General features: G+C 40.4%; 1 protein-coding gene across 1 annotated transcript in view; it reads left to right on the top strand.

Moving 5' to 3' along the window:
• The first annotated feature begins 4769 nt into the window (after nt 1-4769).
• Nucleotides 4770-16428, top strand: part of mapk8ip1a (mitogen-activated protein kinase 8 interacting protein 1a) — a 54786-nt gene continuing 43127 nt past the window's right edge. Inside the window, exons 1-3 of the mRNA XM_028584483.1 lie at nt 4770-4819; nt 8509-8593; nt 14690-14764. Coding sequence (XP_028440284.1) covers nt 4770-4819; nt 8509-8593; nt 14690-14764 — 210 coding nt within the window. The remainder of the gene's footprint in view (nt 4820-8508; nt 8594-14689; nt 14765-16428) is intronic.

Raw genomic sequence — 16428 nt, 5'->3', positions numbered from 1 at the left:
CATCCATGAGATGAAAAAATGATTATCTCTCCATTGACTCTCATTAATATTTTTTTCCGAATTAAGGTCCCATGGACCGGAAGTAGAAGGGCGTGACTTCGGCTTTCTATACATCCATGGACGAGACACGTGTGTGACTCGAACATCTCCCATTTACCAACCAAACGTACAGCGAAAGACCGTGCAAAACATTTCAGACCGTTCTGCCAACCTGTATACATTTTAACATCAATGTACGCTGTACCGATTTTTTACTATAAAGTCTCTAAAAGCTGCTGCTCCGTTCCCCCCGCGACTGACATGCGCGCACACACAAACACACACACAAACGCACACAATTACGTTTATCTGTGTTTTTTGCCCCCAATGGTGCCTTCCAGGCAGCGCTGGAAGGTTGAGGATGACCTAAATTGAGGACAGCGACGCTCGTTATTGTAAGTGCAATCATAAGTTAAAGTCCAGGGGTCTCATTTATAAAACTGTGCGATGGATCCTTACTATAAGTGTACGTACGCTCAAAAGACCAAAATGGCGTACGCCAAAAAAAATTCAGATTTATAAAACCGTGTGTGTATGCACACCTGTTAGCAATGTTCCCTTTATAAAGCAGAGATTACCTACAAGCGTGCGTACGTGGATCAGCCTCTTATCCCGCCCTGTACACGCCCATTTTTAACCATAAATAGTCAATGCAAAGCACTTCATAAATGCTGATAAATGACACTGACAGTTGACTAGCGGAGAAAAAGCAAAAAAATTCTCAGACGTTCAGGAATTGCTACAAATTGAATTATAATTTTGGCCTGTTCTTGCATAGTGTAGGAAAACATGATCTATAATTACATTTATTAATAATATGTCCAAAACGGCAGGCATTACGGCACTCGGGGACAGCTTTGATATACCAGACGTATTAACAGAACTATATTATATCCAAACAAGCCTTAGTGATAAAGTTGAAGATTATATATGATATTTATTTAAAAAAAACACCAAGCTGTCTGCCATTTCCCTCTGGAAACAGCCAGTTGCTCCCAGAGTGGCGAGTACCTGTATTTGGACTGGGATAGCATGGTTCTGGCGCGTTGCCCTCTCTCCTGGACCTAATTCAGTACATAGATCCGAGAGCTCAGCTTTAGGGAATTTAAATTGGCATATTAGCCAGTCATCGTCATGGTCCCTGAAGTGTCTTTTTCTCCTGATTCTTCCATTGGCATAGTCCTCCTGCAGTGCCATCATGCAGCATTAAGCACGGGGGTCACCGCAGTATTTATACGTTTACAACAACTTGTGATTGTTAACACCTTGCCAACACAGCATCAACTAGTGGTATCCCCCACCCCGAGATACAATTTGAAGACGAAATAAAGTGTAATAGGCAAACACACTTTTCTTCATGCAGGTTTTGTCACAAACAGTATTAAAGTTCGGACTGATAACGAGGAACTTAAGGGTAACGATTGCACGAGAGCTTAACGGCTGTATTTTCAGACTTTGACATTTGATGATATATGCACAGTTTTAAAGAAAGATATTTAGTTATTTACACTGTTTTCTGCAGCTATCTAATGGTGGGGTATTTGATGCTATCCTGTATTCCATGCAGTCGGGCCATACCCTCCTCCTGCGCTCCTGTTTTGTGCGTATGCCACGTTTACAAATGAGACTCCAGTACTTTATCAAACCGTATGAATGTGTGTCCCAGCCCAGGATAGGAAATTAACTAACAATGTAAAGATCAACAAGCCACTGACAGTGACAGATATGTTCATATTTGATTCATTCAATAAATTATTTTTTGTCTTAAATCCACCAGCCATTTTCATATTATACCAACATTTGCAGCATCCTGAGCCTTTTTGGTAAGGTTCTTAGGAAATTTCAGCCCACAGTAATTAATAGTAATAATTATTATTCTCCCCAAAACAAGCTTCCTTTTTATTTTTAAAGAACTATACAAAAAAAATTGTTAAAATATTTTACTGTCTTCCACAACTTCATTACAACAAACATACAAAAGACATCGTAACTTTTATCGCAACTTTTTACAAAAGCTCCTGCGAAATCAGGCATTTTGGGCGGCAACAATCTAAAAAAAAAGGCCACAAAATCCTGGAGGGACTGCCCTTGTGTGTTTTTTCATGTGTTATGGTGCACATTCACCAGTGTTTTTTGGTTTTTGTGGTGTGCGCGTAGGCTACTCCTGATTTCGTCAGTCATCTCATCTCTTATATGCTGTGTCTCTATGATCCAATCCTGTCCTATTCATGGTAGCCTACTCGTGGATATTGGGCCCGGGGTTGGCTCGTTACGCCACTGCATCAGGGAACTGTGGATGCTTCTCTTGGGAGACAAATTGAAGCAGAAGGACAGTACTGGAAGGATGTATTGAAGCATATAGTTACTGTCATTAAATTTCAGAGTGAAAGTGGGCTTCCTTTCCGCGGAGATGATGAACTATTGCAGGGGTGGCGAACCTTTTTTATTTACTTTTTGAAACATTTCAGATAAGTTAAAAAAAAAAAAGCATTTGAATGCATCTGCCAATACATTTGCCAATTATTTTAAAATAAAAAATAATGCAGCAGTTTTTTATGGAAGGATCCTGCAACCTGAGGAAAGATCACCTTCCTCATTAACCCTTTCACTGCTGAATCAGATTGTTTGAAAGCCCCTCTAGTGACAAATGAGTGAAAGAGTCGCTTCGAGTGGCCACAACTGAGTACAATCAGACCTAAAAAGGATTGTGGATAACAAAGACTGTCAGGTTTCCCACTGAGTCAATCGAAGTAAGAAAAAAACCCTGTTGCTGTTGTAATGTGGACCTGCATGTGTTGTGTGGCTTTTTGCGATGGTGCATGTTTTTTGTGGGTCTTTATGCTTTAAAAAAAAAAAAAAAAAATCATTCATTACATTTCATGTGCAGCACATTCTTTAAATGTTGTTGGTGTGAACTGTGTCGAAAATAGCTGTCGGGGAGCAAGCCAGTTTTTTTACTTACTTCTAGCTCTGTATGCTTTTTTGCATAGTCTGCGACTGTGTGACTGAAATGTGTGTGTGTGTGTGTGTGTGTGTGTGTGTGTTTGTGTGTGTGTGTGTGAGTGTGGAGTGGGTCTGGTGGTGCTAAGGTCAGCTGCCTGCAACTTTGCTGGTTGTCACTATATTATTTATATATATATATATATATATGCACACACACACACAGTACAGGCAAAAAGTTTGGACACACCTTCTCATTCAATGCGTTTCCTTTATTTTCATGAGTATTTACATTGTAGATTCTCACTGAAGGCATCAAAACTATGAATGAACACATATGGAATTATGTACTTAACAAAAAAAGTGTGAAATAACTGAAAACATGTCTTATATTCTAGTTTCTTCAAAGTAGCCACCCTTTGCTCTGATTACTGCTTTGCACACTCTTGGCATTCTCTTGATGAGCTTCAAGAGGTAGTCACCTGAAATGTTTTTCCAACAGTCTAACACTAGGCTTGCAGCAGTAGTCGACACTGCCCCCACCATCATTTTTTTTTTTTTAGAAATAATAATGGAGGAGGATTTGGTGTCAAAGTGACACCCATTGAATTCAAACTATCAAACCTATCCGCCTGCCTGAGACTTGCCACTAGCTCTTACACACTTGGTTATGAGAAACGTGCATCCTCCTCCCAATGCCAAAGATCCCATTAAGGTAATCACTACCTTCTCTGAAAAGAAAAATTTACCTGCTGTATAACAATAGCTTCATGTAACTCATCATGGGACAGAGAATGGGATTTGGGATTGGTAGATCTTGTGATGTTGAAAAAAAAACCCTGCTCTAATGGGTTAATTCGGTCATGTGCATTTTGCAACAGAAATGTTCATGGGTTCTGCTAAACTGCCACACAAATAACATTCTTCTTGTGGTGTGTTAAAGGTTAATAGCATGACTGCTACTTTTATTTAATAAAAATAATTTATACTTGTGAAAGTCACCCAGAGTCCTGTACCTGCCAACAGTGTTATTGATAATTCACAGTGAACAACAGAAGCTGTAAGAACAAACCCAACAGAGAGAGAGAGAGAGAGAGAGAGAGAGAGAGAGAAATATGCAGAGTTGTTTTGTGGAAATGGCTGTTAATGGCTCTCTGATCGATCAGACTATAGCAGCTGTCCCTATCCGAGAGAGAGAGAGAGAGAGAAAGAGAGGGGGGAGGGCAACAAGGGCATTCACTGGATTTCTCTGACAGAGAAGCATGCTATTGCCTTACTGTGCTGAGACCAGCGACACAGCGAAAGAAAGAGTTCTTTCATCTACCAACAAACCAGAACATAAACAGGAAACCAAGGGCCATCTCTTCAGTAGTGGTCTGCCCCTCTAACAGATCCAGGATCACTTCTTTAGTATAACCAAGACCACCTCTTCAATATACCCAGGACCTTTGATCCAGTAGACCCAGAGCCACCTCTTCATTAGACCCTGGAACGCTACTTCAGTAGACCCAGGACCACCTCTTCAATTATCCCAGGTCTGCTGCCCCCGGAGACCCAGGACTATCTCTGCACTAGCTCCTCGTCTTCTGCTTCAGTATACCCAAGACCAGCTGTAGCTGCAGTACTGGCTCAACTTGACCCCAAAACCGAGACAGGCTCAGAAGAAATGGCGTAGACCTAGGACGTAGATCTTACGACATTTGGACGCAGGGAGAACTCCAAATTTAGCTCCGTCCAGAGAGGCTGCTGAGCCCCTCTTCCCCGCCCAGTCCATGCTGTTGTTACTTGTGATGGACCCTGCTGAGGATGTGGAGAAGTGGGAGGACCAGTGGGAGAAATGGTATATTATTTTTAGATCAATTTTTTATTGTGTTTTTATATATATATATATTTAGAACCTACAGAAAATACACATATATAATTGAACAAGAACAAAAACCCTCTCCCCGAGAAATGGTATATTGATTCTTCATGTTTAATCAGAATTCCCTTCCTCTTGTTTTTCTTCAATTTTGTTGTTAAAATCCCTTATGTCTGACAGCTGTTTAAGCAATTTCTCCACTCTCCCAAAGAGTAGGTAAAGCTAGGGAGTTATATGTCTTGGATATGTGGCTTATCTACATATACATTATATATTTCAAATGAATGTCATACTTTTGTCTCAAATCTTCAAAAGACATGAGTGTTATTATGAAAGAGATACAGTTTTGTGATTTTTGCTTTTGTCTACCCAGATTTTAAAACCCATATTTCTTGTGCCAGGTGTAAAACCGTTGTTACCCCAGATTGGTTGTATGGTTATCAGACCACAAATGAAAAGAAGAATTAGCTAGCTATCACACCACACCACACTGTCCCTCTGCCTCAATCCCAGCCGCAAGGAGAATTTTCTAAGAAGAGAATGTATGGCTGCTCCAGAGAAAAATAAACTTAACTTACAACACAAGATCGCAATCTTTAACCATGTACAACATTTTACAAATCTCTGTTCCCTGGTACATCCAGGACATGGTCAAACCCTATACCCCAACCTGCCCACTCCGCTCTGCATCAGCCAACCTGCTTGCTGCCCCCTCACAGCGAGGGACAACTAATCACTCAACGAAATCCCGACTGTTTGCTGTCCTGGCTCCTACATGGTGGAATGAGCTCCCTATTGACATCAGGATGGCCGAAAGCCTACGCATCTTCCGCCAAAGACTAAAAACACATCTATTCCGACTACATCTCGGATAAACATAAAAAAAAACAGACGTACCAGACGTTTATAATAAGATTTAACAGAACTATATATTATATCCAAACAAGCCTTAGTGATAAAGTTGAAGATCATATATAATATTTATAAAAAACAACACTTAGCTGTCTGACATTTCCCTCTGGAAACAGCTGGTTTCCTCAGAGTGGCAAGGACCTGTATTTGGACCGGGATGGCGCCGGATGGCACGGTTCCGGCGTGTTGCCCTTTCTACTGGACCCAATTCAGTACATAGATCCAAGAGCTCAGCTTTAGAGAATCTAAATCGGCATATTAGGCAGTCATCGTCATGGTCTCTGAAGTCTCTTTTTCTCCTGATTCTTCCATTAGCGTAGTCCTCTTGTAGGGCCAGCATTGCCATCATGCAGCATTACACAGTATTTATATGTTTACAACAATTTGTGATTGTTAACACCTTGTCAACACAACATCAACTAGTGGTATCCCCCACCCCGAGATACAATTTGAAGACGAAATAAAGTGTAATAGGCAAACACACTTTTCTTCATGCAGGTTTTGTCACAAACAGTATTAAAGTTCGGACTGATAACGAGGAAATTTAAGGGTAACGATTGCACGAGAGCTTAACGGCTGTATTTCTAGACTTTTGACATTTGATGATATATGCACCATATTAAAGACAGATATTTAGTTATTTACACTGTGTTCTGCAGCTATCTAATGGTAGGGTATTTGATGCTATCCTGTATTCCATGCAGTCGGGCCATACCCTCCTCCTGCGCTCTGTAGCGGACAATGTGACGGCGAGACAGCGCTGATTAAATATTAAGAACAAATCTTTATTTAAGATTTGAGTTGGAGGTGTTTATGGTACAGTTATCACGCAGTACAAGCGCAAATAACTCTGCTGGATTTCATCTTCATGGTAATGTGGATGATATGGAGTGAAAGAATGTGCGTGAGGCATCAATACTAGAAAATATTCCAAGTAATCTTATTCCCATTTACTCTCTGCAATCTGACTTCAGTTCACCACCTCACCATCTGCGTCACCAATTCCAATTTTGTCTCCAAAATGTGCATACGCATGGGTCAGAGTTTGCGTGGAGGACCGCACATTCTCCCGTCAAGTTTGTTTTTTATAAATCACAACCTTTGCGTGGGAAGTGGCATACGCACATTTTCAGCCGTTTTGTGCGTATGCCACGTTTATAAATGAGACCCCAGAATCCTATGTCCCTCACCTTGGTCTGGAGAACACTGAACAATGCGTTGTCTCTTTGAAAATTTCACTGTATGACATCAGTGAAAGCAGAAAACACTGTAGATGACGCCAAGTGAGATGGCTAAATGAGCATCGTTGCTGGCTATCATGTGCAATTCAATGAAATTCCCCTGGTTATGATAGTTACACTCTCATTGTTCCCATGGCAAGCTAGCTCCTGTTTATCAAGGAAACATACAGCATACTGAGACTTTTTTCTTGTGGATGCTAACACTCAGCCGCCGTTATCTAAAGTCAGGTCAATTCTGTTATGGCCATATCTTTTCAGAGCAATCTGGCTCTGAATGTGGACCACCGACTTTTTGTGCTCGGAAAAACGCACAGGGAAAGTTGTTCAAGTCCTAATATCCTGCATTAGTCCAGATCTTGTTGGTGGTGCTGCCAAACAGCAAACATGGGAAACGGAACTGCCTGTTCAGTGTAGCACACCCAGAAAGCCAATTCTTTGTTTTGCACCATTTACTCTAAAGGAAGGCCAGTGGGTTTTCAAAAAGTACACAGGACTCCCATAATTTAGAAAATCTGTCCCCTGTCCATAATTCCTAATGGCGGGCCTGCTGAAAGGAATTAATAGTTTTCTGCCCCTCCTTTGTTAAAAATCCCCTAGGTTAGGCGTTGGTCTCCCTTCACTTTAAAGTGTTTTTTAAGCTTAAGCTTTTCTTTAGACGAAAGCTGTTAAAATAGCTTTTCATCATGTTTTTTTATCATGTCGGTGAGCTTGCTTGTACATGAAGGTATGTTTCCCTGACTGCATGAAGGAGCTGGAGAGTGTGTAGGTGTCACAAATTCACAATAGTACTGTAGAAGTCAGCACTGGCATAGTACAGTCAAAGAATTTCTAATATAGGAAGAAGTTCCACTCCCTCGTCCGGCTTCTGAACTGGTTGCAGTTCCACCAGAGTTCCATATAGGGGGCGCTCACAGGCCAGTGCCTAATGAATGCATCGACAACACAGCTGACAGGTTAGGCTCTCCCTGTCTATATACGTGCTAGAAAGAGGTTTGCTAATGTTTTAAAGACAACTCACCCTGTAAGAAATCAAAATGACATAAGTACTCGTTCATTCAACTTTCGACCTATAACCCATGTTGAACTTGCAAAAACTACAATCAAATCTGAGGTTTCTCAACGACAATCAGGCGAAAGAGACACATTTAGCCGTCTAGCTCCATAGAGTCCCATTCATTTTGCACTGGACCGCGATCACCCCCAGTGGAACTCTGGTGGAACTGCAACCAAAATCCGGTACAATGGGGCTGGATAGGGAGTGGAACGGCTTTCCGTAGACCGGCTTTGGTACAGTAATGTGTAAAGGCAGTGTAGCGATCTGTCTTTTTACATAAATATTAAACTATTTGGAAACTGACTGTGCATGCACGAATACATATCCTTACGATAATATGACATGGAAAGGCAGAAATAAAACTGTTCCACTAACAGCTGATGCTTATTTTATTATCACAAAATTAACCACATGCTGAGTAGACAAGCTAGTTTTGATTGCGTGTTCCTTCTGCTCCTCAGGTTGACCAATGAATTCAGTTTGTATGAGTTTGAAGATGAAGACCTGTCTGAACTTACTGAGATAACAGATCAATACCACAATCAGGTAGGAAACAGTTAAGATCTTCAAAAAAAAGGTAGTTGGTTGGGCACCTGGGTAACTCACCTGTTAGAGTAGGTGCCCATATATAGAGGTTTACCTCTCAATGCACCTTTGATGCATCTCATTCCCCCCTCTCTCTCTGCCCTTAAAAGTATAATCTGTCCTATATAAAAAAAATGCCCCAAAATTATGCAACTTTTACTAACAGTTTCAAAATCATTTTAATGGTACACTGACTTGTAAAAGTTGGAATTGCACCATTTTTCATTCCCACTCCACGGCCAAAATGCCTGTTCTTGCATTATGTAACTCTGCCATATGATATCCTCAAAAATGTGGACGTGTGTTCACAACTTTAAGAAATGTATGGTAGGAAAGCAACTTCTTTTTTTAATTTATAGCCAGCAATGTACCGGAAGAACTGAAACTAATTTAAATAAGGACAGGCTAATTAGTGTCAAAATAACAAAAAACACCCAAATCTACAGCTATACAGAGTTTTTTTTTTTTTAACTCATTGTTTTGGTTTTATTACTTACACATTGTATAGTTCAGTCTGAGCCACTTCTCAACCCCTGTGGCAGCCGTTAAGAGCAACAAAGATCTATTAAATCCACCCAGCACCAAAGTCAGATAAAGAAGTTAGCAACTAGATGGTGAAGATGGTCAAACATGTAGCAACTAAAGTTAGACATTTTTCATAGGAGTCAGAGAAGACCAAAACATGGATATAAGAGTGGGTGTTAACTACATTCATTAGGTGGACACTAACATAACACAAAATAACTGCTCATGTAGGCTAGTTACGTTAGCTGGATATGTAAGTAGGCCACTAATAATTATTCGCTATAACAGCTCTATCAAGGCCAGGGATATGGTAGTGCCTCTTTATGTGTATCAGGGCACAACCAGTATAGACTCGAATGCATGACTCCAGACAGAGTAAAAGTTCTCAAATGGGTTTTCCAAAACCAAGTAACAATGTCCAAAACAGAATCCAAGGGTAAGGTCCAAAAACAAGCAGAAGTCAGGGAAGGCAGAGGTACAAAATCGCTAGGCTAAGGCAGAGTCAAAACAGGCAACGGGTCAAAAGCTTACTAGGAAACAAAAGAAGAATGCTGGAATGTAGACACAAAGGTTTAAGACAATCCGGCAACTAAAGCTTGTGAGAAGGGGGGTATATATACTAAGGGAGGCAGGGAGAAAATTAGACACAGGTGAAACACATTAGACTGGGGCAGGTGATCACACAGGCGGGAAAGTAGACAAACAGTGGGTGTTTCTCAATCTCAAGAATGCAAAGAATGGACTTGTGTTCTTGGGGAGAACATTCTTGCTGGTTGTTCTTGGAAGAATGAACTTGCAAGTTCACAAGCACAGAAAACGCTGTTAACAGTTTGAGACGATGTGTTCTTCCAGTTATTGCTCAACACTCCCAGCACAGAGGCTAACTGCAGGGCTCCAAAATACCAGCTAGAAATAAAAACCACAACAATATAACCACTTTGTATTAAAACAATCTCCGGACAAGAAAACCTCATAATGCTACAACTATTGCAATAATATTGAAAAATAAAACTAATTGAGCATTAATTTTATTGTTTATGGTTTAGCGCAAACACCAAAAGAGTGGAATGCTTTAAATTTAAATTAATTAAAAATTTTAATAAAAAAATAAATATGCACTGGTGTGTCCTATGTGTTCCTATTAGTGTTATGTGGAATTATCATTTCTATATTATTGTAGTGCACTGTATATGCCCACGGACAACAGATGGAAATTAGCAATTCAAATTATAAAGGTTGGTGTCTTCCCCTTTAGTCTACATACATAGCATGTTACCACTTTATGTACAACTGTTCATTTATCATACAGACTGAAACTCAACTATTAATAAATCAGAAAACAAATACACCAAAAATATGAACTAAATACTAAATCTAATGTAGGCTATAGCCTATGGCATAATTTAAACAAGTCTCCTGAAAAGAAACGGGTATATCTCTCTCCCCCGTGTGTGTGTGTGTGTGTGTGTGTGTGTGTGTGTGTGTGTGTGTGTGTGTGTGTGTGTGTGTGTGCTTGTGGAGTTTAACTCCGAAAAGACAGTTAACCACAGGTTCCCGTTAATCTTATGATGGACATGTGTAATGATATTTCAACAAAATATCCGACATCTCGTTAAAAAAATAACAATGTCGACATTAAATGAAAGCTAAAATGTATGAGTAGTTTCCCATGTAAAAAGTATAACGTTCCATTATAGCATTCATAACGGTAAACATCTTTTCTTGTGTTTGTTGTCTTTTAACAGGGACTAAGGAACAAACAATGGCGGTCACTGAGGATGGAAAAGCCACAGCATCACTTGACCCTGGTTTGCCAACATGGATGAGGCATTAGGGCAGTCTGCACCAGTCTGATTGCCCCGATCCAAGAGGACAAACCAGGGCCAAACGCTGCACTAGCATCACCAGAAGGTAGAGATGAGAGGGAAAGCAAAAGACAAGAGAGCAGAGAGACTGAGGCCAAAGAGAGATGTTGAATAGATTATTTGCTATATTAGAGATTGGCATTCAAAACATAAATGCATAAAATTAACTGGTTTGTCTGTGTCTTTAAGTTTTTGGGTGTGTATATAATATAAACTGTTTTTCAATGTCTATTTTTCAATAAAATTATGACTTGGACACCGGAAACTTCTAACTGAATAATTATATTCAGATGCTACCTGTTTTAAAAACTTGTTAGGTATACAAGCTCTAAAAAGACATTAACGAAACATGTGTCTTTATTATAACATTTATTCAAACATTACTATATACTGTACACAAGTATATTCAACATGAAGCAGCGGTCAGACTCAGCTGCCGATGATGGTGTTGCTTCAATTAAATTGTATTTATAGTATCAAATCATAACAAGAGTTATCTCAAGACACTTTACAGATAGAGTAGGTCTAGACCACACTCTATAATATACAAAGACCCAACAATTCTAGTAATTCCCCCAAGAACAAGTATTTAGTGGTGAGGAAAAACTTCCTTTCAGGGAGAAACCTCGGACAGAACCAGGCTCTTGGTAGGCGGTGTCTGACGGTGCCGGTTGGGGGTGTGATGAACAGTGGCAATAATAGTCACAATAGTAGTTGTAGTAGTTCATGGTGTAGCACGGCACTGCAGGGCATAGTAGGACGTAGCAGGCCGTAGCAGGGCACTGCAGAGCGTAGCAGGGTGTAGCAGGGCATAGCAGGGCGCGGAGCAGGACCACGGCGACAGATGCAACTATGATTTAGGTGACACCCTAATCCAAGCAAAACTGCTGGGTGAAAGAAACATAAGGACTCCGGGGAATAAGCTCCCTAGAGCTACGTTAGTAACAAGCATTTCTGGGACATGGATGCACACAGATGGAAAGAGAGAGGAGAGACGAGCTCAGTGTGTCAAAGGAAGGAAGTCCCCCGGCAGTCTAAAACTATAACAGCATCATTTAGATCTGGTGTAAGGCAAACCTGAGCCAGTTCTATAAAGGTTGGTAGATGAATCTGATGACTATGAAGAGAAGCAGAGAAGAGAAGGGGTGCCGTGTCTGAAGCTATACACCCTCCCCCGCTGGTCTAGGCGAACGCTGCAACTCCTCACTCCCTAACTATAAGCTTTATCAAAGAGGAGAGTTTTAAGTTTACTCTTAAGCCCGGGACACACAGGGCCGAAAATCGTCTGGCGAGGTCAGTGACTTGAATCTGTTCGGTGTGTCCCGTGCCGTCGTCAGTCTGGGGGGCTGTCGGCGTTCTCGGAATTGGGGAGCGGAATGAGCGTGACTAGAGTCTCTAAAAATCTGACGAAAATCTTTTAAACTGACCTTTGTTGAGCTGAAATGAAGACAGATTTGCTTAAAATGTTTTCAGAAACATGTTTCAGTGAACCATTTTAGTACAATATGAGATCGTATTCTGAACAGCCGCCATGACAGTCTGGCTTTGAATTTCTGTCTGCCTCCTGAACACAGACTGGGAGCTGGTTCCACTGGAGAGGAGCCTGATAGCTGAAGGCTCTGGCTCCCATTCTACTTTTAGAGACTCTAGGAACCATAAGTAACTCTGCATTCTGGGAGCGCAGTGCTCTGGTGGGTTAATAAGGTACTATGAGCTCTTCAAGATATGATGGTGCTTGACCATTTAGAGCTTTGTAGGTCAGGAGAAGGATTTTAAAATCAATCTTGTATTTTACAGGAAGCCAATGCAGATAAGCTAATACAAGAGAAATATGATCTCTTTTCTTAGTTCTTGTCAGAACAAGCGCTGCAGCATTCTGGATCAGCTGGAAAGTCTTAAGGGACTTATTTGAGCAACCTGATAGTAAGGAATTACAGTAGTCTAGACTGGAAGTAACAAATGCAATGTTGCGAAGATGAAAAAAGGCTGTTCTTGAGGTTTGTTTTAAGTGGGCGTATATCCTGATCAAAAGAGTAGCTATATCTTTGGATAATGAGGTTCGGAGGTGTTTAGGGTACAGCACAATAAATTCAGTTTTGTCTGAGTTTAACAAACAGAAAATTGTAGGTCATCCATGATTTTATATCTTTAATGCATGCTTGAAGTTTAGCTAACTGACTGGTTTCGTCTGGCTTGATTGATAGGTATAATTGGGTGTCATCCGCATAACAGTGAAAGTTAATTGAGTGTTTCCTAATAATATTGCCTAGAAGAAGCATATATAAGGAGAATAGAATTGGTCCAAGCACTGAGCCTTGTGGAACGCCATGGCTGATTTAGAGTGCCTGGAGGATTTATCATTAACATTTACAAATTGAGATCGATCAGAGAAATAGGACTTAAACCAGCTTAGTGCAATTCCTTTAATGCCAACTAAATGTTCCAGTCTTTGTAACAGGATGGTATGGTCAATAGTGTTGAATGCAGCACTAATATCTAGTAAGACAAGTACGGAAACAAGTCCTTTGTCTGAAGCAGTTAGAAGGTTGTTAGTAATTTTCATCAGTGCTGTCTCTGTGCTATGATGCATTCTAAATCCTGACTGAAAGTCCTCAAATAAACTATTCCTATGTAGAAAATTACATAATGGATTAGCGACTACCTTCACAAGGATCTTGGAGAGGAAGGGGAGATTAGATATAGGTCTATAGTTGGCTAAGACCTCAGGATCGAGGGTGGGTTTTTTCAGAAGAGGTTTTATCAGAGCTACTTTAAATGACTGCGGTACATAACCTGTTAATAAAGACTGCAGATAGAAGTAGAAAGCTTTATGTTAGTCCAGTAGTTATCAAACCTGTCCTGGTAAGATTAGAATTGTATCACAAGTATATTTAAGCATACTGTAACATGAAGGTACTTCATGTAACTGTGCAGTGGTGTAGTTTCTTCATCATGGTCTTAACTGACAACTGTTGACCATTTAACACACTTACACCTACCTTAACTCTGTTAGTGGGTGTTATTATGACTTTTCATATGTTGGTTGTAGCCTTGTAGCTTGTGTGTTTACAGTACTATTTAACCTTTCTCACTTGCAGTTTACTGCATATCATGTGGTAGCTCATTAGCTGGTAGCATTTACCTTGTTGTAGTTGCTGATCATATTTTGCACTGCTTTTGTTTGAAAGCTAGAAGCTACTGGACAATGAACTAATCTTACATGTATGCAGTAAATTACAAGCTAATGTAAACTGTTAGCCACTGTAAGCTTAATGTAATTAAGATCAATTAATGCAATTTTCCTTACTGGTAAGTGTTATGACAACTACAAACATGAACTTCCACAAGTTTTTAATTTATTGACAAGGGATAAATAAGAGAAAACGACTATTGCTTACATTATAGCCTATCAGTGTCGGTAACGTTACCTACCTTTGCACGTTGCGGATAAAGTTGCCGACAGAATATTCTCTCCTGCAAGCAGACTGATGCTGATTCACCTTCTCCATCTCAACAAAAAAATTTAACAGCACAGTTCACAGTTCCACATCCATTTTGTCCACTGTTTTGAAATGCAGCGCGGAAGTGAAGGCAAAACATTTTCAATGATGCAAGCACGCAATGACGTGAACTTGCTAGCCTGTTCCATTTTCCCGGCCTGGCCTAGCCTCTGAAGGACCAGACTGGGAATTACCAGTCCTACCAAGGAAGGATCCTTGACTTTGAGAAACGGCTAAAGACCGTAAGTGAAACGACCTGGAATGAGAGACATAGTGAATTTCAAAATAAAACAGGAAGAGACAAACATAATGAAGAAAAAATTAAACATGACCTATACATGGGTGCGAGACAAGATGTGTCAGCATGTTTTGATGTTTTTTTTGCATTCTAGTGGCCACAAGTTCATTAACACAACTTTAGGAATTGTGCACTGAAGCTTTAGCATGTACTATAAGCAGAGAATTCTATTTTCACATAATGGTTGTGGTGTTAACCAACCCAAATGTAGTAGGCTATCTGTTATCTTTATCAATCCCTCTAAGGTGAACTGGCAAGAGTACTGATGCAGGGTTTTTCCTGGCTCAGAATGGGCTTTTGAGGGGGGGCTATGCACAACAGTTAACATGAGTGCTTCACGTACAGTAAAGGCAAGGAGTCTGTGTTACCTACAATTTGAAAAAACTAAATATATATTACGCTTGAGTAAATGAAACCCAAATTAACAAAACTGATTAGAAAAATAGTATTAATATTTAAATAAATCAATAAATCATTTTGACTGACTAGTTTGCTGACTGACTTAGTGATTAAGTTGTTGACTGAATGACAGGCTAGTTGGCCAAATGAGTACATTACTAGTTTGCAGGCTGATTTGTTGATAAGATAGTCAACAGTCAACTGACTGGTTCACTGGTTAAATTAATGACTGTTTTATTGACTGACTAACTAACTGATGGGGTTTGTTAACTGCTGCCTAGTTGAATAATTGTTGATTCACTGTTGGCGGGCTAGTGGACTGAAACACTGACTAACTGACTTTGCTGGCTGCTGGACTGACTGACTGACTGACTGACTGACTAGTGTTTTGCTGGGTAATCTTTCGACTGACTAGTATGAAGGCTGGTCGGTTGATTGGCTGAACAACAGAATCATTCTTAAGCTTCTTTTTGACTGACTGCTTGTTAGCTACTGGTTGGCTAGTTTACTAAAATACGTGACTTTAGTGATTCGTTAGTTGACTGACTGGTTTGCTAAACTGACAGACTGGCCGACTGACTGACTGACTGACTGACTGACTAAATGATTGACTGACTCACTAACTGGCTGTAATGTTAGCTAATATACCTACCTAGAAGTAGTTCTTGGTTCACAGGTGAGCCTTTGCCTGAATAGTTTGCTGACTGACTGACTGACTGACTGACTGACTGACTTGTTTGTTACAGTAGCTGCTGGCTGGCTGATAGACAGGGTTTTTTGGATAAATGGCCAAACAACTTGTTTGCGGGCTGGTTTGTTGGTTGGCTGGTGGACTAAAAGAGTGATAGACTGATTGTCTGGTTTATTATTTACTTGTTTGGCTGGCTGAATGACTGGTGAGTTGGTGGCTACATGGGTAAATGACCGGTTTGCTGGCTGCTTGTTGTTTGATTGGTTGGCAGGTCTGTCGCCATTGTCTCTCCACTGTTACTGTTTAATCTTATTTGACTGGGTTACACAAACACACACACAACACAGACACATGCACAGTGTTTATTAGCCTTTACTCACAGAAAACACCACAGACAGATCAGACGAGCTGGTGATGTCATGCCTTGCTCTGATTGGTTGGCTCTGACTTCCTCTTCCCCCTCTCTCTCCCTCTCTGCATCTCTGTCTCTGTCTCCCTCTCCACCCTGCCTTTTTCTC

This window comes from Perca flavescens, chromosome 8 (genome assembly GCF_004354835.1).
Source record: "Perca flavescens isolate YP-PL-M2 chromosome 8, PFLA_1.0, whole genome shotgun sequence".
Classification (NCBI taxonomy): domain Eukaryota; kingdom Metazoa; phylum Chordata; class Actinopteri; order Perciformes; family Percidae; genus Perca; species Perca flavescens.
The sequence above is the reverse complement of the archived record's forward strand: the minus strand, read 5'-3'. Positions and strand labels throughout refer to the sequence as shown.